The sequence below is a fragment of the Lampris incognitus genome, chromosome 10, assembly GCF_029633865.1.
Source record: "Lampris incognitus isolate fLamInc1 chromosome 10, fLamInc1.hap2, whole genome shotgun sequence".
In the NCBI taxonomy this organism is placed as follows: Eukaryota; Metazoa; Chordata; class Actinopteri; order Lampriformes; family Lampridae; genus Lampris; species Lampris incognitus.
Window position 1 is genome coordinate 10,081,025 of NC_079220.1, and position 25,742 is coordinate 10,106,766.

The 25,742-nt window shown below is 47.1% G+C and overlaps 1 protein-coding gene across 1 annotated transcript in view; it reads right to left on the reverse strand.

Annotated features, from left to right (window-relative positions):
- Positions 1 to 1,157: 1,157 nt before the first annotated feature.
- The window catches only part of ntn1b (netrin 1b), a 44,908-nt gene continuing 20,323 nt past the window's right edge, over positions 1,158 to 25,742 (reverse strand). The window contains 5 exon segments of the mRNA XM_056288003.1: positions 1,158 to 1,477; positions 9,633 to 9,707; positions 14,094 to 14,147; positions 16,014 to 16,163; positions 24,494 to 24,682. Of these exon segments, the coding sequence (XP_056143978.1) occupies positions 1,158 to 1,477; positions 9,633 to 9,707; positions 14,094 to 14,147; positions 16,014 to 16,163; positions 24,494 to 24,682 (788 nt within the window).

Sequence of the window (25,742 nt, forward strand, 5' to 3'; positions counted from 1 at the left end):
ATGGGAGAATTATTTTGGATGCCAGTATAAGGACGTGAACATATTTCATATGCTCTGAATTCTTTCGACTAGTAAAGAATAAGTGCAAGGTCGACTCGTCTACTCTACCTCTAGCGGATGCTACGGCATCATCTATGGAAAATAATGTCTATGTATGCTCATACGGTATGGTAACTTTACATTGCAGAGGTCACAACCACAACATATTATCTATAGATAAGCACGGATCGAGGCATGTTTGCAATATCAATATAACAGTATTCATTATACAGTATAAGATTATCAATATGGCACTTTGATGTGGATTCACACAACATGAACTGTATTGTATTGAGTAACACTTACATGAGCAAGAAGCTCTCAGATAAACGACACCTGATGGGTTTTTTTCTCCCCCTTTCACATTCTCCAGCTCTTAACGATACTAGGATTGGGACCACAGTAAAATCTGTTTTTTTTTCTTTTTTTTCTTTTCTTTTTTTTAATGACCAATTTGATTAATTAACACTATGGGCTGTTTGCACGGTTTATTGGGACATTGCTTGGCAAGGTGCAGGAGATCCCCTTTCATGGTACATGAGTGATATTCCCTAATGCCATGCTGTCGTGTTTCAGCTTATGAGAAAAACACTTTACAGTAGGAACAGAGCCTTTAAAAACACAGAAGTATGATACAGTAGATGATTTACTTTGAGTCAAACGAACAAGGGAACTTTTCTTTTTTAAGTACAACTGCGTCATGAGTACAACTGTCAGGAGGTTGACATATGTGTAACATTAGGTGCAAACTCTGCAATTCAACAAAAGAGCAAACCTTGAAAAGACAATCACAAATAGGACAACTGTAGAACGAGATCCTTCACAAAAGTTCCTAAAAAACACTAAATCTCCTTTTGCTCCCACTCAAAGTAGCAGCGCTCAGTCTTTTCCTCCTCCCTCTCGTTCGCTCTCTCTCTCTCTCCCTCTCTTACTTTCCACCTGTCTCTCTCCATGTTTCATCCTTCTGGTTTGTTCTTTTCCTTTTCATCCCGTACTTCCCGTGTGTCTCGGGCTGGAGGTGTTGTTCCACCTCCATCCATCCATCCCTCAATCGCTTTCTCTTTTAACGCTCTCTCTCTCTCCCTCTCTCTTTCTCTCTCTCTCTCATTCGTTTCTCCTTAGCACTTCCCCCTCTTGTCACGCTGTTGGAACTTCCTGAGCCTGCGACCCCACAGGTCCTTCCACGGGATGAGCAGGCTTCCCTTGTCCGCCACCACACCGCTCTGCCCGGGAGAGTCGTCGTCCGTGCCCAGCAGCAGGTATTTCCTCCCGGGCTTAATCTTGGGGCATTTGCAAGCCACGTCTTTGGCACGCACCCATAGCAGCTGGTCCCCGCGGCGGATGCGGTGCTCACCTTGCTTGTAGACGGATATAATGTTGACGGTGAACTTCCACCACTCGCCGGCCTTGTCGCCTTTTAGAACGTGCACTTGGACGGCTGGTTGGAGGAGAAAAGGGAAAAGGCAGGCATGAGACGAAAACATCAAAACAGAACATCCATCTGCCAAGATCCAGTTTGTGTAAAAAAAAAAAAAAATTAACACAGCATGTTCATACACTGTGAAGTAGAACAGTTCTATAACAGATTCTGGGCTTCCAGCTCCCTTTTGTCTTTCCCAATAGTTTGGGTGTGAACCTTAAGCCGGGAACTCACCAGAAGACTTTTCAAGTCCTAACTGTCTGGGGAAAAATAACTTGGCATTTCACAACTGACTTTCGCAGATTATAGTCGTAGACAAGCACAGTCGCGGTCATAGAGCTGCACACACTTGCCGACGAGCTTCGGCTTGTCCGCATTCCAGTCTTAAAAATCAAACGCGTGTGATAATATTGTGACTTCTCCGCCTGGTCGAAGGGCCCAAATCGGAGGCGAGCAATTTGAATCTTAAAACCCCGCGCGGTACCAGGTAACATGTGCCGACTGTCCACGGTGAGTCGCGTTATTTTGCACGGACCGGTGCAGACTCTCCCCCGATCTTGAACATCAGTCATCGGGGCCAAATCTGGATTATAATTGGTGTTCAGATCAGCTTAAAGGAGTCATAAATGTTTAATTTCACAAGAGGTTTGATTAAACGCTGCTGTGTTCCAATGTAATCCAGCGATCGCTGACCCCACTATGTGCGGACCGCTATCATTGGTCCCTCCTCTCTACCCTGACCTCTGACCTCTCCTTGTTGTGTTGTCAAGCATGCTTCTTATTACAGCAACAGTTGCCATAGCGCTCTTAGGGCGGAGACAATGATTCCCCAGGGGGAGCAGATTTGAATGAGCGCCACCCTGTGATGGACAGTAGTGTTTGACTAATGACATATCCCCCGACATGTCTCGCCTTTAACTGGCAAGGCGGGGGTCAAGGAAGGCTGCCAAGATGCAAGGTTCTGGGGTAATGGGTTGCATTCTATAAAAAAAAAAAAAATCCAATGTGAAATTAATTTTATAGAAAAATACCACATCTGTTAACGATAAAACTTCTGAAACAAATCCTTTCCAACTGGTCTGTCAGGTGAAAAGCGGGCGTCTCAACATGTGGGCGATGGCAACCTCAGGCTAAACCGAGATGAGGCTGGCAACCATTGTAACCCATTTTCTGGCAAATATTTTTTCGTACTGGGACTGAAGAAAAGCCCCATTTGCAGAAGCTCCCCTGCGTGGAGCGCTCTGTCACACGAACCAGCAATTACCCCTCGTCTCTGACTGCAGCAAAGGGCGAACAGCTCATTGGAGAAGATAATCTGTTTGAGATGAGGTGGTTTAGCTAAGAATGCGCTATTAACTCCCAAGCAGAGAATGCAGATGAGGCCTGAACATGCAGAGATACATGTGCACAGACACACACGCGCACACACGCACACACACACACACACACACGCACAACTACACTTTCAAGGGTATTCCAGGTGCTTACATTCACTCTAAGCTTTTATACTAAACATGACGAAACCCATGACTGATTAATTCTTTGCTTATTTTTATCTAAATTCAATTTACGTTTTGTTTGCTGTTGTTTTAGAACCAGTAAAACGTTGCCTGTTATTGTGCTATGCACGCAACACCTATCGCAGCACACCCATGCATGTATACACAACACTTTTACACAGGCAAACGGATATATATATATATATATATATATATCTATATCTATATATATATATATATATGTAGAGAGAGAGAGAGAGACACACACACACACAGGCAAACGGATATATAGATATATATATAGACAAATATATATATATATATGTGTGTGTGTGTGTGTGTGTGTGTGTGTATATATGTATATGTATGTAGAGAGAGAGAGAGAGAGAGAGAGAGAGAGAGAGAGAGAGAGAGAGAGAGAGAGAGAGACACACACACAGGCAAACGGATATATATATATATATATATATATATATATATATATGTAGCGAGAGAGAGAGAGAGAGAGAGAGAGAGAGAGAGAGAGAGAGAGAGACACAACGGCAAACGGATATATAGATATATATATAGACAAATATATAGATATATAGATATATATCTATATATACTGTTAGCTTTGATCAGCCAAGTAAATTTCATATAAAATGAGGCTTTGAATTTTGTTTGAAAGGCACAGGAAGTTGGACCTTTCCTTGTCTTCCTGATCTTTTGCTTGCGTCACTCATCAATTGTGCCCTATGGCTGGAGCAGGGAGTTTGTCTGTGTGTGTGTGTGTGCGTGCGCGCGCGTGTGTGTGTGTGTGTGTGTGTTTCCATATGTGTGTAGGAAGGGTGCCTGGTGTGAGCAAATTGCACACAATTTTCAGAAGAAAGGAGGCCCGTTGGATTGAGTAGAGCAAGCTCTCACAGTGCTGCCATTCATTAACAATGTGTCTCTGGGCTGCAGCCCACTCCTTCATCCAGACACATAAAGGGTGTGTGTGGGGGAGGGAGGGGCCGCTATTTGTCTTCCCAGCCACAGAGAAGGTTCCAGGAGAGTCGGGATGTGTTTCGACCTCATCAGCTATCCGGGGTTTTGCTCCCAGACTCCTATCCAAGTGCTCAGCGTGAGAATCCTGTGGAGATAGCACTCTTCTCTTTGGATTGCTCTCAGTGGCGACGGAGCGAGCTGCTGTGTTGCAGACAACAGACCAGGCTTGGTTACAGCATCAGTCTCTCTGATGGTGTCCGTCTCTTAAAAGCCCCTTTCACACACATATTCCACAACATTGTCGGGATAACTTTTCCCCCCCACCGCTGGTAGTTTCCCCTCTTCACACATACCGCTTCTGTCCGTTTGATTTCTGGATAGCGTTTGTTCACTTATGACATGTCGGTGCCCTCCGCCTTGTTACTTCCTGCTCCTGCAGGATGTCTTTTATTTTATTGTGGACTACGGCATTGATGTCATCCTCTGCACAGACTTAAAGTAGATCTGTTATTTCTAGGTTAGTCCAATTTCCGGACATTTTAAACATTTTCTCCATTTTGCTTGTTTGCAAATAAGTCTCCCGCTTCAGGCTAATGCCTGCCTTGAGCGAGTGGCGGATGCCTTCCTTGTCTTTGACTCGCTCGCTCCCCTAACAGGGACTTGCGCAAGATTGGCATTACCGTTTGCATGCTTGAAGTGATAATTTTGTGCATACAATAGTCATTCTGGAATATTTTCCCGAAATGCGGAGATCCCTAGTACCGCGGATGATCCACGGGTCCCACAAAAATAGACCCTGAACCACGCGCACATGAAAATGGACAACTTTTCCAGAATATTGACTCCCGTATCACACATGACCCTGACACAGAAAACTTCTGGAAGGATTTACAGCTTGCGCCGCATGTGTGAAAGGGGTTTAACGCTCTCGCTCTCATTCTTCCTCACTGATAGCGTGCCCTTTTACTAACCTTAAATGCATTAACGATAAGAGCTATCAAAAACCGAGATTTGTTTGCAGGTAAATCCTGAGGATAGTAGCTTTCATTAAGCACAGATTATGCCAACATGCACAAATGCACACATCTCTTACTGCTCCAAGTAAGCTGGAGAAAGGGTGAAGCTAATCTGCGATATTAAAAGAAGATGAGCAATGGAAAAGTCTGAAAACTATTCTGTGCAGCGACCAGGACGCATACCCACATCTGGCTTCCCACATGCAGACACGGCCAATTGTGTCTGTAGGGACGCCCGGCCAAGCTGGAGGTAACACGGGGATTCGAATTGGCGATCCCCGTGTTGGTAGGCAACGGAATAGACCGCCATGCTACCCGGACGCCCGCTAAAATGATTCTGTTCTTTCAGTGTAGTACATCTGCATGGCTGACACCATCTAATGAGGGTGACGGTGGGGGAAAAGACAGACACATAGAGTAGCAAGATAGTGTGAAAGATTTTATATATATAGATCGATAGAGAGAGAGAGAGAGAGAAAGAGAGAGCGAGCAGATTGTAAGACAAAGACATCGACAGAAAGAGTGTGTAATTAAGCATGAGGCAATAAGAAGTTAGAGAACAGAGAGGGAGGAGGACCTGCAGTTTCACAGTGATGCCAACTTGGGCTCCTGGAGGGCCAAGTTTCCTCCTCTGTGGGCAGAGTGCTGGGTCATGCGACTAACAAGTGTGGACTAATAACCTTTAAGCATGCTTAATTAAAACACTTAGCCCCCCCCCCCTTGTTATCAGCTGAGCGACTGGGGACATGCAGTACTAGGGTGAACACAGAGGGGTGGCCTGAGGAGGCACGGGTTACAAGACCGGGAGGCCCTACCCTTTGAGTGCTGTCCCAGAGCGTCGGTAGACACGCGGCCCTTTGATTCATTGTCCTCCTGGTGGCAGTGGCAGGGAGAGGGTGGGAGTGCTTGTGTGTGTGTGTGTGTGTGTGTGTGTCATGAGGGGGAGGGACTATAACCCCTTTGCGTACATCGTCTCCGTAGCCCAGGGTAGCGATGAAAAACAACCAAAAAAAAAAGAATAAACACAACATATTTCTTTCTATCCAGGGTGGCAATCCGTCAGCGTCTGCCTAATTTACCACCTGTTTGTGCCCCGTGGAATGCTCAGAGGCGGCAGAGTGCACAACTGTGTTTAAACAGGGGGCCCCTTCCCGCGACCCCCAGGGGCACACACCACCACTCACACATGGGGAGATGGGGTTGGGGGTGGGGGTTTGATGGAGGGGAGGGGGTTGTAGAAGAACAGAGAGATTCTGAAGCCCCACAAAGGCCTTGTGACAGGCCTGAGAAATGAATTAGACAGAGGCGAAGGGAATGCATCCTAAGCAAAGATGTCTGCCATACAGCCTCTGCGTGGCAAGGGCGGGATCATCTGCTCCCATGATTTCTTTTTCTCCCCCCCCCCCCCCCCCCATCAACTTCAGAGAAAACCAACTGGGACCGCCTGCTTTGTATGGATCTGCTTGACTGATTTATAGACACTGGGCCTTGTCTAGTATGTGACGATGAAGATTAAAGTCAACGCAAATGTGATCAATGGCTGCGTTTCAGTTTCCAGGTAAAAGAAAACAACTGGCTTGAATTGTTAAAATGCTCCATAACAATGAATAAGAGAAAGTAGATAAATACGTTTGTGTGTGTGTGTGTATATATATGGCCAAGTCTACACTGGCTGCTGTTCAGAGAATCTGAAGTGATGTCTCGATGACTGATTGATGGACAGTTATGAACGAGAGACAACTCAGACAGCTCTGCAGGGGCATGACAAAGGGGGTGCTGGATAGGCTTCATCACGGTTAATGGCTAATAAATCCTTCCTTCAGCTGATGGGTACACAAAATTACTTTTAACTATCAGTATCAGGACGAGCTCTATGCTGGTAAACTCTGGGCAGATTGGTGCTGGAAAATACCAGGCATATTTTCAGCAAAAACAAATGGAGGCTTTATATCAAGCTCGGCGTACAAGAGCACTCATACTGTCTTTTAAGAGGATATGTGGGGAGCCTTGGCTGAGAGGAGACCATACTGTGTTTTCTCCAAGTCGAAAGCATTGGATCTGCCCGAAGTGTTTTCTCACTGCGGCTGTGGAGATTTGTTCTGTGGTTTGCAGATGTGGGTCCACTGATAGCAGATCTACCATTAAATTGCCATGATTAATGGTGTGGAAAATCCGGACTGAGGAGAGGATAATTTGCCACATGGGAAAATGCAGGGCTACACGGCGGGATAATGAAATGAAAACGTATATTTCTGACGGCGGCCTATGTGTTCGAGATACAGAGGTACTGCACACTCCCCCTGTCTTATATGGGACTTGTAGGTATGACGGAGTTCCAGTGTTAGAGTTTGAAGTTTCAGCATGATAGATATTGGTCCAGTATCGTTGATCATGGAAACATCAAACCGTCACTTTTTCCTTTCGCCTCAAGCCATCATGTCTATTGAACTTGTTAGAAATACTCTGCCTTGAAAAACAAAACTATGTTACGTCCCACTGGTGTTTACAGTGAGGGTTTAGATGTCATTTCAAATTCTGCAAAACGATCTTTCTCTATCTGACACCACATTAAAACAGATGTATTTCAGCTGCACCCTGTTCTCCCTAGTATTTAATAAAAGTGATTTGTGTGAGTTTTGGATTATCCTACCCACCCCTTTTTGGCTTGTCCTATCTACCCTTTCGGCTTCATTCTTTCATCCATCCATCCTTTTTCCTACATCTATCTATTCATCTATCCACCACCCTATCTACCTACATGTATTTACCTATCTATATATTCATCTATCTGCAGATAATCTATATCCATATCGATATCTATATGTCTATCCCTGTATCTATAACCACCGGGGTGCACATCCACCATACTTCTGCATAGACCAGCCATTCACAATGAGGAACCATGATGCCTTCATAAGATGGAAGGCTTGCCAGGGGTTTGCAGTGCAGGGACAGGGAAGGCGACAGCATTCATCATCATCATCATCATCATCATCGGTGGTCACTTGGGGTCGAGTATGACCGTCCTCCCTCTGGGTCCTCAGGTGGTCGTAGAGGCCGATCCTGGAGCTGCATAATGGGAGGACGCCTGTGCGTGACAGCTTTTTACATGGAGTGGCTGATGCACCTGCAGCCACCACACGTTCCTTGGCAGGGTGTGGCTGGAGTCCAAAGGCATGGCGAAACAAGACGATTAGGGATCACCCTCTGTTGCAGACTTCATCTGCCTTCACTGTTGTTGTGACCTGGAGACATCTTCCACCAGTTCCGCCACTGAGGTCTTTGTTGGATCGCGCTTCGTCTGGAACCTCCCCCTTGACCTATGTGCCTTGGGTGACCCTACCAGGAGCCAAGCTCCGGACAGCTCTGGGATCATTAGTACACGCAAGCTTCTCCACCACGGCAAGGTGGCGATTCAGAACTGCAGGTATCCCCACCCTTATAAACGATACAGTGGCATAATGACGGAAGACAATGATCGGTTTCATATGCAAATTGCTGTGAGCATTAAATAGAGTTACAATGGACAGTCAGTTGAGCCTGAAGAGGTCACTTAGATGAGTGATGAAACGTTTCCCCCAGTAAACGTTGTGTCCAAATGAATTGATTCAACATTCTGTGGGCACTGCACTGTGTTTAGGGGACAACATTTGTGGAAACCTTCTGTGGCTTGGGATCAGAGCCCTGGCTTTGTGACGTAGCGCTCTCGAAAGATGACCACGATCATCACACACCTAAATGCACATACACACACTTTATGATAGCGATTAACATTACATGACACATTCACGACACATTCATCACACGGCTACAGACAGTCTGTAGATATGCCATAACTGATCCACTGAGTCATGAAGGTTTTATTTATAGTTTATGATTCCACTTCCCAGGCTGATATGCTCATGTTAGGCCTACTTCTCATCTCGAGCGAGTATTCAGCTCTCTATAGGTGGTATGGTATAATCAACAAACAGGGCAACAGAAGACATTAGTGGAGGCAAGAAACCAGCCAATCCCTCTGATCCTCTGCTTTGATAGGGATCCCAGTGATCTGATTTGCTGGTGAGAAGCGTTGAGCTCCAATCAGCAGCGATGCCCTCAAGGAGGAAAAAAACTCCCCTTTTTGTCATTTATCTGAATCTGGGTCTTTGTCACTTTTTATATATCAATAAAGAGTAAACTTTGGAATCTGTGCTGGGGGCTACATTTGCCTCTTATCATTACCATAAATGTTGTAAATACGTAATATTTACATGGCAATAGATTGTGTATAACCAGTGCAGCTTACCGTGGGAAATCCATGACATTTTTGCACTTGTACGGCTTGCACACCGGGTATATTTGAACATTTGTGGAGGTGTGACTCCAATTTTGGCCCAGGCTCAATTGTACCCTCGCTCGTTTCGAACATGGCCTTCAGAACATATAAAAATTTGTTCTGATTTCCTGTTACAGTTCCCAGAAACCGGCGCTACCTCTATATCTGACTGGCTGCCTATCAGCGGTTTCTCCTTTGAGGCTGTGATTTTAATCCTGGAAGTGTGAGTAAGCCATCTGCAGTGGCCCAGCAAACCCCAAGAGGGGGACTAGGGTGTGGACTGGCCCTGGCATAGGATTAATACAGACATCTGACCCCTTGACTGCTGGCTGCCATCATGCAGCAATCATTCCATTTCCTGTTGGACTCACCATAGTCTTTCTTACAGTACTTCTTCATGGTGACCTTCATCTTTCCCTTGGATGCTTTGCAGTGAGATTCACAGTCTGAAGATAAATAAGAGCGAGAGAAAGAGAGAGAACAGAAGAACACAGAAACAGAGAAATTGTAATATAAAAATTTGAATGCAGTCATACCTTATGATGGCTTCTGACTTCCTCTAATTACTTTCATTCACTTCGCATTGTGAAACGCAATTTGCAGGTATGTGTCATCTTTGCTACCAAATGAAAACACAGCAAGGTCAACTGAAACTCTCACTGACTGCTAATCTAGTTGACCTCATCCACATATTGAACCGTGTTTTAACAATACACAAACCACAATTGGCCTTGTTTAAAGGAAAATTCTGGTATTTTTCAACTGAAGCCCTATTTTCCGATCTTTAACGATCAAACCGAGTGATGGGTAGTAGAATCTTTTAAACTGATTCAGTATTGAGCACGGTAGTGTCAGCCAACTGCTGTGTGACAAGCTGCGATGTCATCCTTCAAGGCGATAGTGCTCGCCAAATAAAGTCCTCTGAAAGCGCTCTTGGCACTAACAGACTCAGAATATTCTGAAAAGTGTCTGAAAACATCTTCCAAAAGACAATCTCAATACTGTCAGTCAGCACGGGGAGAGACCTTTTTTTGCACTTTTCTCCAACTGTTGCAGGAAGACAACAGTGGAAGTGTCTTGCTGCAACAGCTCGCTCCTTGTGGGATTACAGAGCGAGACTTCTGCGCCGGGTTAGAACTGGGTTGATATCTAAACAATTCCATGATTGGAATGGTGTCTAAGGCTCCTTAGACTCCTCTCATAAACACTCTGTGCCAAAAAAAAAGAGCTCTTTCGGCGCATGTTATTTGGCAAGTACTATTGTCCCGAAGGATTACATTGCAGCTTGGTACGCAGCAGTCGACTGATGTGAGCTTGCTCAGTACTGAGCCACTTTAAAAGATTCGGTTACCCAACACTCGGTTTGACTCCCAGCAATAGGAAAATGTGGCTTAGATTGACGTGAGGTAACCGGTTGTACTTCTTCTCATGTATGCCTATGCTGCTGCTGTTGTGCCCGCTTCATTACCGCTCAACCATAGCCACCCCACCTGCCACCTGTTTGGATCTGCTCTATGGACTATAAAGGGGGATTGGAGGTCTGTGTTATTGATAGTTTTAGTGCATTCTAGGTGCCGTCTGCATACGGCAGATCGTATGTTGCGCTCTAAAATATATATTTCAAATTTGCAGGTTGTCCTGATTGAAATGTGGCGTAGTAAACCCTGGACTAGGCTAGTCTGCTTCACATGTGGTCCCTCGTGTCATGCTCTTTTATGCCCTCGAGGTCTCGAAGAGTCTGTTCCTCCTCGAAGTGCCACTGTGAAACAGATTAAGGCTTACATGGATCCTCCTGTGTCTATCAACACACTTCCACTCTATCCCTCCCAAAGTCTCCTCTCTGGTCTGCTGCCCTGCTCCTGGCATGCATTGTGTCAGCTCTCCAGGCAGGAGAGGTCACTCTGGCACAAAAGAGGGTCACACAGGGAAAATTAGCTGGTGGCCAACCAAAAAACATCCCCCGCTGTTGCAGCACCTCACCCACACAAGAAGAGAAAGGGAACACTCTGGCTTAGGCCAGTTTTTTTTCATCAACTCTGAGAAGAGTATGCCGCAGAAGTGCAGCCAGAAAAAAAAAGACCCTCCCAAAATTACAGTTTGATTAATGGTCCAGGGATGCAGGGCTGTCCGTTTGACACAGGAGGGCGGCGACCTGGGCTCGCAGTCATGTCAAAGGCCTTTATCGATGGCCGCTGGTGTCATGTTGTCCCAGTGCCAGGTACCTTTTGTAAAGAAGAAGCTGGTGGTGGGACCACGGGCCAAATTGAAATTTGAAATCGTTTCTTCCCTCTACTTTTCAATGACTGGCACAAATTGGAACCAGATCATCTCCTAGTGTTGCCCTCCCCACACACACACACACACACACACCTCCCCCTTTGCAAAGCAATAAGCCTTGTGCTCTTTTCTTAGGGGTGGGGGGGGGGTGGGAAAGCTGGGTTGGGCAGTCAGAGGAGAAAGGAGGGAGCAGTTGAGAGCGGGGGGACCTTTCAGCTTGCCTGAATATGGACAAACTTCATTATTTCTTCCAGCCCTCTGTCCAGTCCTCTCTTTTCTTTTCCTTTATGCTCAGTGTGAATGAGGTTGCCTGGGCAACGATGAAGTAAGAAAAAAAAACGCTCCCTCCTCCCCCCTCAAAAAAAAAAAAAGAAAAAAGAGAATGGTGGTTCGGGGTGATGGCGGGGGATGGGGAATGAGTGCATGTATGTGGAGAAAACATTTCTGGTGAAATGCCTGGCAGCTTTTAGGGGGTGGCGGGAGACATAAAAAAAAAAAAGGGAAATCCCAAAGTAAATGAATTTGACGAGTCCATATCGGCCACGCCTGATTTCCATGTAAATGAAGTGGCGAGGGCGGGAGCCCCCTTTGTATTCTACTGGCCCCTAGGGGCCTTCATCGTACCTCCCTTTGATAGCTGGCATTTCCCATTAGCCCCACAGCACAATCCCAGTGCTGGGCCATCACATCCACAACTCTCATTACAGTCCAGTCTCCCGCTGAGAGGACAAACGCCCTCTTTGTGTGGCCTCTCCAGCGGTCCCACCTTCATTCTGCCGGGTCCCTAGGGGACTGCAGTACTCCTAATTTGGAGGGTGGTGTGTGTGTGGGGCTGCTGACAGGGATCCAATCCCCACACACACACACAGTTCAGGCAGCCACTATGGCCGGCAACAGAGCCCACAATGGAGTTCAATGAAATGAGTGGCGCCACTTTGTCAGTTACAGAGGGCGCTAATGATCAAAGTTGACATTGCTTATCCGTTTTAGAATCTGCGTTGTGACTCAGATGGAAACTGATCCTAAAAACAAACCAGATGAGGCGGCAGGTTTAGAGACCAACTCTTTGCTTGTGGTACAACTTTGGCCATCTCAGGGCTGTCCCAGGCCATTTTTTTTCATTCGTGGACAAAATTGCTCATTGCGAACAACCATCAGCTGTCTCGGGTCATTCAGTGAGACAGGGTTAAGGACAGCCGACAGAGCCATGATCATATAGTGTGGCGATAGAAACTACAGCCACAACACCGTCCTGGTGGGTGACCAATAAAAAAGGATGACATCCGGGTGGTGTGGCGGTCTATTCCGTTGCCTGCCAACGCGGGGATTGCCGGTTCGAATCCTCGTGTTAGCGGGCATCCTTACAGACACGATTGGCCATGTCTGCGTGGGAAGCTGGATGTGGGTATGTGTCCTTGTCGCTGCACTAGCACCTTTGGTCAGTCGGGGTGCCTGTTTGGGGAGGGGGGGGGTAGCATGATCCTCCCACGCGCTACGTCCCCCTGGCAAAACTCCTCACTGTCAGGTGAAAAGAAGCGGCTGGCGACTCCATATGTATCGGAGGAGACGTGGTAATCTACAGCCCTCCCCGGATCAGCAGAGAAGGTCGATCAACGACCAGGATGGCTTAGAAGAGTGGGGTAATTGGCTGGATAAAATTGGGGAGAAAAGGGGGGGGGGGGTAACGACATCCTAGCACATGGCTTGCTGTCAGTTGACGGTAGTCCCATTCAACTCCCACAGTCTGGCAGGGAGACGTATCGATATTTTACCTGTCATACAATATTTTTCCCGTCATACAACATGATATACAATCAAGATGGTCACAATCATATAGTCCGTGGTGGCCTTTACGGCCTAAATGACAAACAAGACTAACCTTTACATGCAAGGATGCAAATAAGATGAGAGATGCAGGTAAATTACTCCAGCATTGTTATCTCCAATCAGGAGGGTGGCAAGAACGGTAACGCAGAACACCAGGGTGTAAATAAGTGAGCAAGGTCAGGGCTTCAGTCCCAGCACGGCCTGCCTCGATTGAAAAACAAACTGGTGCAAATGAAGCATGTAATCAGATTAGGGCCGATACCCCGGGGAGGCTGCTCGCCAAACTGGGAATACAGGCAGCGAGGCCAAAGGGAGCGCAGAGCAAATATGTGGAGTTCCCGCTCACTGACACACGTTAAGTTCTTAAAACTTGGAACGTGACCCGGGAGAGGTGGGTAAAACACGCACTTAACTAAGAGTTCATACATAGTTGAGTATGTTTACAATACGGCGAGCCACGGCTGTGTATTTGCACCGTGTTTACACATGCATAGTGATAAAACATTCACTGTGATAAAATGCACCGCATAAATACGCACAGAGAGGCACAAATGACTAATTTGCGAAGTTGAGGTAAAAAAAAAAAAAAACCCACTAAACATAAGCATAAAAACATCTCGTCTCATAAACAGGTGGGGTTTTTTGCTGATTTTGTGGCAAATTGTGCCGTACGGCAAAGGGGAAACACAACTTAGAATTAGGCAGAGCATCTGCCATGTATGACTCACCCGAGGGCTCCTCGGAGCTGGTGTACGTCGCTGTAGGAGACGCAACCGGGATCTCTGTGACAAAGAGAGGGAAACAGACATTTCACACCGCCATCATACTCGGATGCACGCCGTCAAACGTCGGTCCTATGTGATGGTCACATCTTTGTAAAAAAAACAAAACAAAAATGTGAAACTCAATTTCCTGACTGTTTTCCTCTGGGCATAAATAAAGCTTGCAGCATCTGTGAAATGCACGCCGGGGTGGTCTTAATGGGTTGTGTTGCTAATAATGTGGGATTTTGTTTTTTGGACACACAGGCAGGGACGAATTGAAAAACGTGTGGTGGAATAGTGAGTTTCCCATTAGCGCTCCGCTTACGTCTGCTTCCACGGTGTTGTTTTGCTGAGCTGCGGAGAGCAAGGGGCTGCCGGCCATGTTCATATTGTAGCGGGCGGGGTGTTAACGGTTAGATATGACAACGATTTAATATCTTGGAAATAAAACACAGATGTATTAAGAAGGCAAATGTTTTCATCTCAAAATTGAAAACCGCCAGTTCCCCCAGCCTTTTACACGGCATTTGTCGCTTCCGCGGCAAAACGAAGGAAATCCTATTCCGGCAGGTTCACGGGTTTAAATTATGGCTTTTGGATCCTTGCCAAGCGTATCACTTGTTTAACAGAGGCCTTGTTAAATTTCCACGTACAACCTTATCAGAAATGTCAGCCCAAAATCAAATAATCTAGCATGGTGGACAATTGCAACTGTCTTCAATTTGTCCCCTCTAGACATCATTGTTATCTTATCTGGTCATGCCAGCCAGCAATTTGATGGTGCTAGCATTAGCAGTGGCTAGCTAGCCATCCCGGTTTCTGTGTACCATTGGTGATTACTGCCAAGGGGCTTGAATCTGTGAGCAGCAGATACAGCCAATAAACATATCAGTTATCATTCGCCGGACCGGCGCTGGGGATTCATTGAGAGATGGACGGTTAACAGTGTTGACGGCACACAAGGCCACGTTAGGTTAGCAGTAATGGTCTGTTTATCTGAGCTCTGGTTTTAATCACCAAATATCTGTTGAAAATAATAAAATGAAACGAGTGTGTGCCGCAGATTCATGCATAGCAACCATCCCTTTTCAGGTCTTTTTGTGAAGGACTTATCAGCACTGACCACTGCCGGCGCAGGGCGCTTATCTAAAGTTGGACCACGGCCTCGGCTGCTATGGGTGGGCAGCTTGTATGGTTTATACGACATGCCGCTGTATGTAGATTACAGTGCAATGCTGGACTCTGTCAATAGGTTTTGGTTTAGATGAAAATTAGTTTTGTGCAGAAAACCTTCCCCATCAGATGTACGGCCAAATTTCACCGTTAGTGTTGATGCAATGGAAGCAGGACATGGTTATGAAGTTAGTATGTTTCAGTGAGGGTCAAAATGGTTTGGACCTGGCGTCCGAGTAGTGTGGCAGTCTATTCCGTTGCCTACCAACACGGGGATCGCCGGTTCGAATCCCCGTGTTACCTCCGGCTTGGTCAGGTATCCCCACAGACACAGTTGGCCGTGTCTGCAGGTGGAAAGCCGAATGTGGATATGTTGTGTCTTGGTCGCTGCACTAGCGCCTCCTCTGGTCAGTCAGGGCGCCTGTTCGGGGGAGACAGCTTGATCCTCCCACGCACTACGTCCCCCTGGTGAAACTCCTCACTGTCAGGTTAAAAGAAGCAGCTGGCGACTCCACATGTATCGAAGGAGGCATGTGGTAGTCTACAGCCCTCCCCAGATCGGCAGAGGGGGTGGAGCAGCGACCGGGACAGCTCAGAGAGCAGGGTGATTGGCCAGGTACAATTGGGGAGAAAAGTGTGTGTGTGTGTGGGGGGGGGGGGTGGTTTGGACCAAGCAATTTTTACACAAGGGGCTGTAGAAGCAGGATTTACTTATGCAGGGGGCGATTGGAGAGCGGCTCTGCTGGTAGCCTTTGGCACAGCGGTTACAGGTGATGCCTGTCACACCATCCTTGCAGGGACACTGGCCTGTGGTCTGGTTGCAGGTCTTCCCAGCTGCTCCCACTGGATGGCAATCGCATGCTGTGAGGGAGTGAAATGAAAGCAAGGCGAGCATTATCAATCTGACTTGAGAATAAACAACTCATGGTTCGAAATACAGTTTTTGTTTTACACCCTTGCGAGTCCTAATAGATGAAAGTTTACAAGAGCCACACTGTTACAAAACAAATATCAGCTTTCAAATTACTGTGTTTCTGGCGTACCCGCCGCTGACAACATCGTTTGTTCCATACAATAAACAAAAAGGTAATCCAAGTTCGAAAGCCTGGTGAGAAATCATTCACATTAGGAGAGACTGCGCTTTCCTCCCAGATCATCACAAATGGGAACTGGGCCTTGCACCAGCACAAAACCTCAAACAAATTACACTGCTTCTCTACACTCGTGATGGCCATAGGATTCTTCATTAGTGCTGCTCTGGCAGGCATGGATAAGAGTAAATAACTTGATTAAATATAGGATTTCAATCTCATCGCACAACATCTGTCCATTGTTTGCATGTTTTTGAACCCGAACTTGTATGTGGAATGGTACATTCATCTGTGCACGTATGTGTGTTTGCGTGCGTGCATATGTGTGCGCCTGTGCATGCATTCCCTCATGCATGCTCGAGCCTCGGGGCTTTCCTGGGCAGTTTTTTTTTTGTGTTCTCTGTAATTTTTTGATCCGGTGCAGACAAACTGTGTGTTCTTCAGATTGAGTTTCCAATGTAAAGCCTTTTTGGCAAAGGGCTGCAAGCAAACACAGGCACAGAATAATGTTTCCCATTAATGGAAGAGTGGAACGCACATCAAAGTGCGTTTGAGCTGTTAGTTGGGACGATTGCACGTTTAATGTGAGAATTTCGCTCTACGCCCGTGCTTTGCCAGCGTTTACCATGAAGCCAGTGTTTGAAGTGGAGGCCCAGCCTCACTGTTAGGCCTGCACGGGTTTTATATACCAGCAGAGTAATTTGAAAAGCACTTGAAGTGGTCCAAGGAAGGCTGGAGTTGGATGCTGTTAACTCACGGAGCTTCTTGAATATTAGCGGTCGCTTATTAAATACAATATAACATCTATGGAATAAGTTTTCCACTAAATTCGCGGCATAAGAACTTTGTCATTTGGAGATTTTGGCATCTGCCTCCTTTGCGTACCGAACAAGATTGGACTTTTTGCAATACGATTTTTATGAAAACCACACATACAATAAAATCTTCATTGAAACAAAAAAACAGCTCAAAATAAAAACAATGATGTCATGGAGTTATATTTTAGATTCAATCAACAGTATTTCTTAAACTGAATAAGGTTTTGGCTGCAGTGGCACACAGTAGATAGGGAAAATGTTTGCCTACCAAAACTGCTCAAAACAGAAATTTAATCCGGCTTCTGTGGACATCATCTTTTAAAGCTTTAACAAATTAGTTTTTAATATAGGGCGGGTCCATAAAAAACAACTCTGAAACATAAAATCCAACATTAAGTCACCCGCTGTCCCTCCCTGTACATAACATTCACCGACTTTGTGTCTCGTCACAACATAGTTTTGTTGGTCTGAAACTAACTGTGGCGGAACAGTTAGTTTTATTCAGTTACTACAGCTTTTGGTTTTTATCATCAGCAGTATACTTAGATTGACTTGTAATATACACTGATGAGCCAAAACATTATGACCACTCACAGGTGAACCGAACAACATTGATCAGCTCCAAACAAGGGCACATGTTAAGGTCTGGGTAGATTAGATGGTAAGTGAACAATCAGTTCTTGTGGTCAATGTGTTGGATGCAGGAGAAATGGGCAGGAGTAAAGACCTGAGCAACTTTGACGGGGGCCAAATTGTTATGGCCAGATGACTGGGTCAGAACATTTCTGAAACAGCAAGGCTTGTGGGGTGCTTCTGGTCAGCAGTAGTGAGTACCTACTGACAGTGGTCCAAGGAAGGGCAAACCACAAACCAGCAACAGGGTGTTGGGCGCCCAAGGCTCATCAATGCACGAGGGCACAAAGGCTATCCCATCTGGTCTGAACCGACAGAAGGTCTACTGTGGCACAAGTCACAGAAAATGTTAATGATGGTTACGGGAGGAATATGTAAAAACACACAGTGTATCACACCCTGCTCCGTATGGAGCCTGATCAGAGTACCCATGATGACCCCTGTCCACCGTCAAAAGCAGCAACAGTGGGTATTTGAGGGTTGGAACTGGACCTTGAAGCAGTGGAAGAAGGTCGCCTGGTCTGATGAGTCCCATTTCTTTCTTGTTTTTTTTTAGATTACATGTTTGGCTGTGTACGTTCGCGCCATTCACCTGGGGAAGTGATGGCACCAGGATGCACTGTGGGAAGATGACAAGCCGGTGGAGGCAGTGTGATGCTCTGGGTCAATGTTCTGCTGGGAAACCCTGGTTCCAGCCATTCATGTGGACATCAATTTGACACGTGCCACCTCCCTAAACGTCGTTGCAGACCAGGTACATCCCTTTATGGCGAGGATATTCCCTGATGGCAGTGGCCTCTTTCAGCAGGATAATGCACCCTTCCACACTGCATGCATTGTTTGGGAATGGTTTGAGGAACATGATGAAGTGTTCAAGATGTTATGCTGGCCTCCAAGTTCTCCAGATCTCAATCTGATTGAGCACCTGTGGTATGTGCTGGACCCACAAGTTCGATCCATGGCAGCTCCACCTCGCAGCTTACAGGACTTGGAGGATCTGCTGCTAATGTTTTGGTGACAGATACAACAACATACCTTCAGGGTTCTTGTAAAGTTCATGCCTCGGCGGGTCGGTGCTATTTTAGCACCACACAGAGGACCAACTGCATGTTGGGCAGGTGGTCATAATGTTTTGGCTCATCAGTGTATGACATCTAACTTTATTGGGGTTTGGTTGCTTAGTCAAAACCATATGTAGCCAACCTTTTTCAAGATGCCATGTCCCAAAGAATTTCACAAATCTTTAATTTCACAAATCTTTTTCTGGCACTTCTCTTTATAATGTAAATACATGTTTTTTTAATAGTGATCTAGAATTTTATCGAGAGTGCAGTTCATTTGCTTATCAAATTTTTTTCATCCTATAAATTATAACTTGAAGCACCATGGTGATAGTTTTTATGGTAAAATATTAACTTTTAATTGTAATTAATGTTGTAATCGGGCTGTTTGAGATGCAACAACACTTTCCGCTTAATCGGAGAGCCTTCGCTACAGCTTATTGTAATCACTGGTGTACACCATCACCATGGTCAGAGGTGGAGACCTACGCAAGGAAGTTTTTAGTGTGCTACAGGGGTTGCGTAGTCCTCAGTAGCACTGTCTTTGCCGTAACAGGTTGGTCCTGGTGGCAAGGGCTTATACCCAGGACGACCAGTCACCCATCATGACTTCAGGAGGCTGCCAGACTGTCGGAGAACTGCCTAATGTGTGCCGCCAAACACGTTGCTTTTCTCTCAGGGTGTGCTCCCCTAGCCTTTGTCTCGGCAGACTTCCCACAAGGCAGCGGGGCAGTGGTTGGCCATGAACAGCCTCTGGGGACCACTGCAGCTCTGAGATCCCCTACCAAGTTAGCCCGAGGCCCCAAGGCGCCCAGTTACCGTGTGTGGCCACGAAGAGGCCTGGCAAGAGTCTTGGGGAAGGAGATGCTATGTACTGGCGGGGGAAGGCTTACGCACCGGACTGCTTCCTTGTTCACCACAAGGGCTAGACAGCGGCTGTAAGCAAGAGGTTAGAAAAGCAGGCAGGAAGCAAGCATACATCTTCCCTCGTAACTACTGCACTAGACCCATCACATCGCCCTGTGCAAAAGCGTCAACGCAGGGAGTGATGCATTTTACATAACATCCTGTCACACTCAGTGGACGGCAGAGACGCCTGGTGGACGCTAATGTTAGTGTGTCTGATAACTTAAAATGTCATCTTCTGTTAATACAGTTGACAAAGAACACAAATGATAAAATAACCATTCTGGTCATTTGTGCTGCTCTACCGTGCGTGTTAGTTTGCTATCTGGCGTCATCACAAGTGCGACTCCAGCTGTGAATTCTGACCAGGATGGCGTTATCGTGGCAAGTTATCACACTGACTGAGACACAGGGTTGTTGTTTTCTTTTAGATCAAATCCCAGACTGAAAATGTGTTCCATCTTGCAGAAGCTGGTCGAAGACAGGGCCAAGCACACTCATCACACGCAGCATCACCAAGTTCAGATCAGAACCTCACACACTTAACATGTAGGGAGGAGGGATGGAGTGTGTGTGTGTGTGTGCCTCAGTGTGTTCAAACTGGAAATATCAATTAATTTCCACATACATTGGAGGCCTGTGGACGTGAAGAGTTGTAAAGAGGTTGGGGGGGGGGTGGCAGTGCAGCGTACCGTGAGCCAGTTTCACTTCTGTGAGCTCCCAAGGCTAAAGGCTTATACTGCCGAACGGATGAGGGGAGCGGGAATAAAACAAACCATTAGGGCCAGTGTGCGTGCATGTGTGTGTGTCAGTAGGGGGTGGGGTGTGTGTGTGTGTGTGCTGTGGTGCTCCAAGAGCCATGTTTACACTGCGCTTGATGAGGGGTGAAGTCGTTAATCTGGGAAATAAAGCATGAGGCATTCCACGCTGCCGCTGGGGATGCAGGGGCTCTACCGGCGGTGCAGTCCGGCTATTTTTCTCCAAACCTCCATCTATTTAGCGAATGTTTGAACCGACATTTTGTTGACGTGGGGGTGTTTGGGATGGGGTGGAGGGGGCGAGGATTGGCGAATGAAAGCAGACTTCCTCCTGACTGCGCTGGCACAGCGCTGCGTTTCCTGTCCAAGAACAGCAAAGCGGGATGGTTGGGTGAGTTGAACAATAAATAGAGAGGGCCCTAACTGATGTCACGTAGCCCGGGTCTTGTCACCTGAGGAGAAGGCAGCAATCAGGCTGTTTAGGTTTAATCCCAGAGCGCTAAACCGGGTGGACGGAGGGATGGGCAGAGTGGCTTTGGGGTCTTCGGGTTACCGATCCTGTCGTTTGGAAAAGACCTCGCGGAGATCTATGGACGCGGTCGGATCATTTAGAGAAAGGGAGAACGGCGGTAACACTAACCTGCTGCTAGCCCCGTCCAGCTCAAGCTAGCTATTCCCCAAATGTTGTAGCCTGTGAAAATGTTTGGGCTGGCACAGTGCAGTGAAACAACCCTGCGAAGAAACCATTTGTCACTTTCGGGGAAGTGAAAAAGATCTGTCAAGCGAACACTGAAGCACAGACCACACATCCACCGTCCCACAGTAGTGGATTCGTAAAAAAAAATAAAATTAAGGGGAAAGGTGGGATCTGATGGGGACAACCGTCTTGGTGTTGGGCTAATGGTGGTGGTGGGCTTAAGTCAATTTTATTTGTATAGCCCAATATCACAAATTACAAATTTGCCTCAAGGGGCTTTACAGCAACACAACATCCTGTCCTCAGACCCTCGCAATGATCACAGTCGCCTTTCAAACTGTGACGACAGGCCTACATATTCTTACCCGTGAGAGATTTTCTTACTCCAAGTGTATTAAACTCTATTTGAGAGGTTACCAAAAGAAATAACTAAATAATTTCTCTGGTCTCGTGGTTCAGTTTTGTGTTAAGACTCCCCTGTTGTTTTCATTGTAACCCGGCTTAGATTGTTTAGTAATTCTAAACCCGCACTCTTGACGGTTATGAATTAATTACAATATTCATTCACTACAATTTCCACGGAACATTATATGCTCTTCATTTTTTCTCCCCAATTGTACCCGGCCAATTACCCCACTCTTCTGAGCCCTCCCAGTCGCTGCTTGTCGCTGGATGTAGCACGTGGGAGGATCATGCTACTCCCCCCCAGTTCCCCCACCCCCCTGAACAGGCCCCCCGACCGACCAGAGGAGGCGCTAGTGTGGTGACCACGACGCATACTCGCATCCGTCTTCCCTCCCGCAGACACGGCCAATTGTGTCTGTAGGGACGCCTGACGAAGCCGGAGGCAACACGGGGATTTGAACCCAAGAGTCCTGTGTTGGTAGGCAACGCAGCAATAGACCGCTACGCTACCCGGACGCCTATATACCCTTCATGAACTTCAAGCCAAAAAAAAAAAAACGTGCTGCATGTTAAATTGAAGTGATTTTAATTTCTTGATATGACCAACACGGGGATCGCCAGTTCGAATCCCGGTGTTATCTCCGGCGAGGTCGGGCGTCCCTACAGACACAATTGGCCGTGTCTGCGGGTTGGAAGCCAGATGTGGGTACGTGTCCTGTTTGCTCCACTAGCACCTCCTCTGGTCGGTCGGAGCGTCTGTTCAGGGGGGAGGGGGAACTGGAGGGAATAGCTTGATCCTCCCACGCGCTACATCCCCCTAATGAAACTCCTCACCGTCAGGGGAAAGAAGTGGCTGGCGACTCCACTTGTATCGGAGGAGACGTGGTAGTCTACAGCCCTCCCCGGCTCAGCAGAAGGGGTGGCGCAGTGACCAGGATGGCTCGGAAGAGTGGGGTAATCGGCCAGGTGCAACTGGGTAGAAAAGGGGGGGGATTCTTTATCCATACTAAAGTGTCTTGGTTAAAACACATCACATAGTGGCATTAAACAAAAAAGGGGTGGGAAGGGAGATGGCAGTTTTGCAAAGGCTCGGTTTTGGTCAATTCGTTTAATGAGATTGATGGCACCTCCTTGCACCCCCCCCCCCATCAACCCCTGCACATCGTGAACTCTGTTCAAGGTAGCGTTTCCAACTGCTTCTGACAGCAAATAGAGGAAAAACTATGAAAAGGCTCCATTTGTAAAGTTATTTGACTGTTCGTGCCACGCTTTCACTCTGCAAGAGTTGAACGGGTCCGGGAGGATTAAGGGCTGATGTCCGTCGTGGCATGCCATAGGAAATGTAATATATGTCGCAATCCCTGTGACTTAATAGTCAGCGGTACACCAAAAAGCGGGGCACGGGGAGGATGGGGACACCGTGGACCAATCACGACGCAGCAACGGATGTGGCTGACGACCGCAATATGGCCGTCAGTACAGACTCGTTCATATGTATTTACTGTGCAGAGCGGGATGTGGAGGCATCTACGCAGTGGCATCAAACTATCTCGCTTCGTTTAGCAGCTGCGTGTAGGAGTGCACAAAGAACGTGTGTGGAAGTAAGATTTTAAGTGCTTTTGTCTTTTAGTGGATACTCAGGACACACTAAGCGCCGCTGTAAAGGAATGAGGGCATAGCGTAATGTGATTGGTTTACGGTGCATAAGGGATCCCTAACTCAGTTCGGTGGCAGACTTTCCCTCCATCGCTGGCCGCTCTCGTCGTCTTTTTTTTTTTCTCCAAGGAAACCCTCAAAAGATGTGCGCCTGTAATAATTCTGTGAAATGTAGGACGACTTGTTGCGTATGAAATCGAATAAAAATATGAAATAAGGTATTTGGCTGCTTGGGTCGGTGCAGAAATCTCCTCTGTTCTTGCGGTGAAGGCTTTCTGTGTGTCTGCAAGAAATGATTAAGGACATTTCAGGCATTCATATCGTTCTCTGCTATGTTGTGTGCACATTTTTGCCTGTGTATTTGTGTGTGTGTGTGTGTGTGTAAGTGTGTGTCTAAACAGAGAGCAAGAGAGAGACAGATTATGCAGATTATAGACCAAACATTTATGCATCTGTGAGTTCTTGTGGGTGTCGGTGTCTTTTGAATGAGAGTAAATGACTGACGGGAGTTTGTTTGCCCAGGGCCTCTGTGCCTGTCTTGCATCGCCGATGTGCTGGGAGACAGAAAGAGCCGGGCTTTTCTTTCTGTTCAGCACACTAATCCTCGGCAGCTTGGTTGCAAATCGGACTCATGTGCTTTTCACCTGTACATGTGTGTGTTTGTTGTGTCCATGGCATGCGTGTGCACATGTTTTTGTGAGTGTGTGTGTGTATGGGGAATGTGAATAGGGTTGGAAGACAAACGGCAATCTGTGCTGTGTTTCTGCTCCTGTTGGCCGGATCAGCTCACACCTCTGCCCTGTTTGTTTTGCTTGCCTTTCTCAGAGATCCACAAAGGACCTGAAATCGTTTGGAGAACTGCACGGGTCAGTTCACTGACACCAAAACAGGTGGGAGCTTCTCGCTACACTTCCTGAAAGCTTTTCGAAATTCTCGAGCATTAAGTAGTCCACGGTACACGGTAGGACTTAGCATAGTGTGTTATAATTTCTCACTATGTGTGCTAAAAAATAGCTTTTAAGTAGTTAAGAACAAATACATTTGGGTGCACTTAACCCAACTACTGATGATGCACAAGCCAGTGCATTCTTAGAGCCGGTCCCAAGCCGGGGACCGGCGCTGCATTTTGGTGCGTAGGTCCCAGACCTTTATGGCAGCTGTGTTACCTTTGCAGGCCCTTCTGTGAGAGATGGCTTTGGTCATGTCCCTGTAGTAGCCCTCCTTGCAGTAGTGGCAATGGCGGCCTGCGGTGTTGTGGCGACAGTTGAGACAAACTCCTCCGCTCCTCCGGCCGGACAGCTTGTACAGCTCCATGTTGAAACGACAGCGGCGAGCATGCAGGTTACAGTGGCAAGCTGCAACCACAGAGAGGGGGGGGGGGGGACAAAAAGAGAGGGACAAACAAAAGAGACAGAACAAGTAAGAGAGAAAGAAGTAAGTTCAGCATGTTTGTTTCCTCCTTTTTCTTTTCTTTTTTTGGATTCCCGCCCCCCCCTCCTTTTATCCCTAATTGTATCCAGCCAACTACCCCACTCTTCCGAGCTGTCCCGGTCACTGCTCCACCCTCTCTGCCGATCCGGGGGGGGCTGCAGACTACCACATGCCTCCTCTGAAACATGTGGAGTTGCCAGCCGCTTCTTTTCACCTGACAGTGAGGAGTTTCCCCAGGGGGAGGTAGCGTGTGGGAGGATCACACTATTCCCCCCAGTACCCCCGTACAGGCGCCCCAGCCGACCAGAGGAGGCACTAGTGCAGCGACCAGGACACACACCCACATCCGGCTTTCCACCTGCAGACACGGCCAGTTGTGTCGGCAGGGACGCCCGACCAAGCCGGAGGTAACACGGGGATTCAAGCTGGCGATCCCCGTGTGGGTAGGCAGCGGAATAGACCGCTATGCTACCCAGACGCCCGTTTCCTCCTTTTTCTTAAGGTATTAAGACAACAGCATCGCCACTTTAATCCTTCACACTTTCCAGGTTGCATTGACATTGTGAGGCTCATTTAAATCACATGTCCTTTAGTGGAAGAGGGAATAAATTACATGAAATGACGACCCCCGATTTAGCCAGTTTTAAATCATGGTGACAAGATCAAGATTTTGGTATCGGAGGCATTCTGGTTTCCGTTTTAGTCCGAGCGGTATCGACCTGTCACGTTTGAGTAGGCGGTGAGTTCTACAGGGATGTGCTTTGGTTGCGTGTCGGTAACAGTCTGCGTGGGGCGCGGAAGCGGTGGAACGCATTGGCCGAAATGTCGCCTGGACCCACACCACCCACAAAAAGCATCGACGTTTGTGCGTTGTGGGGAGAAACGTTAGACTAAGTGTGGAACGACCCGGTTGTAGACGTCGTCTCTCAACTCCCAACGCCACTCTCGCGTCTCAAGCTGCTAGTCCGACTGTAAACAATGGCG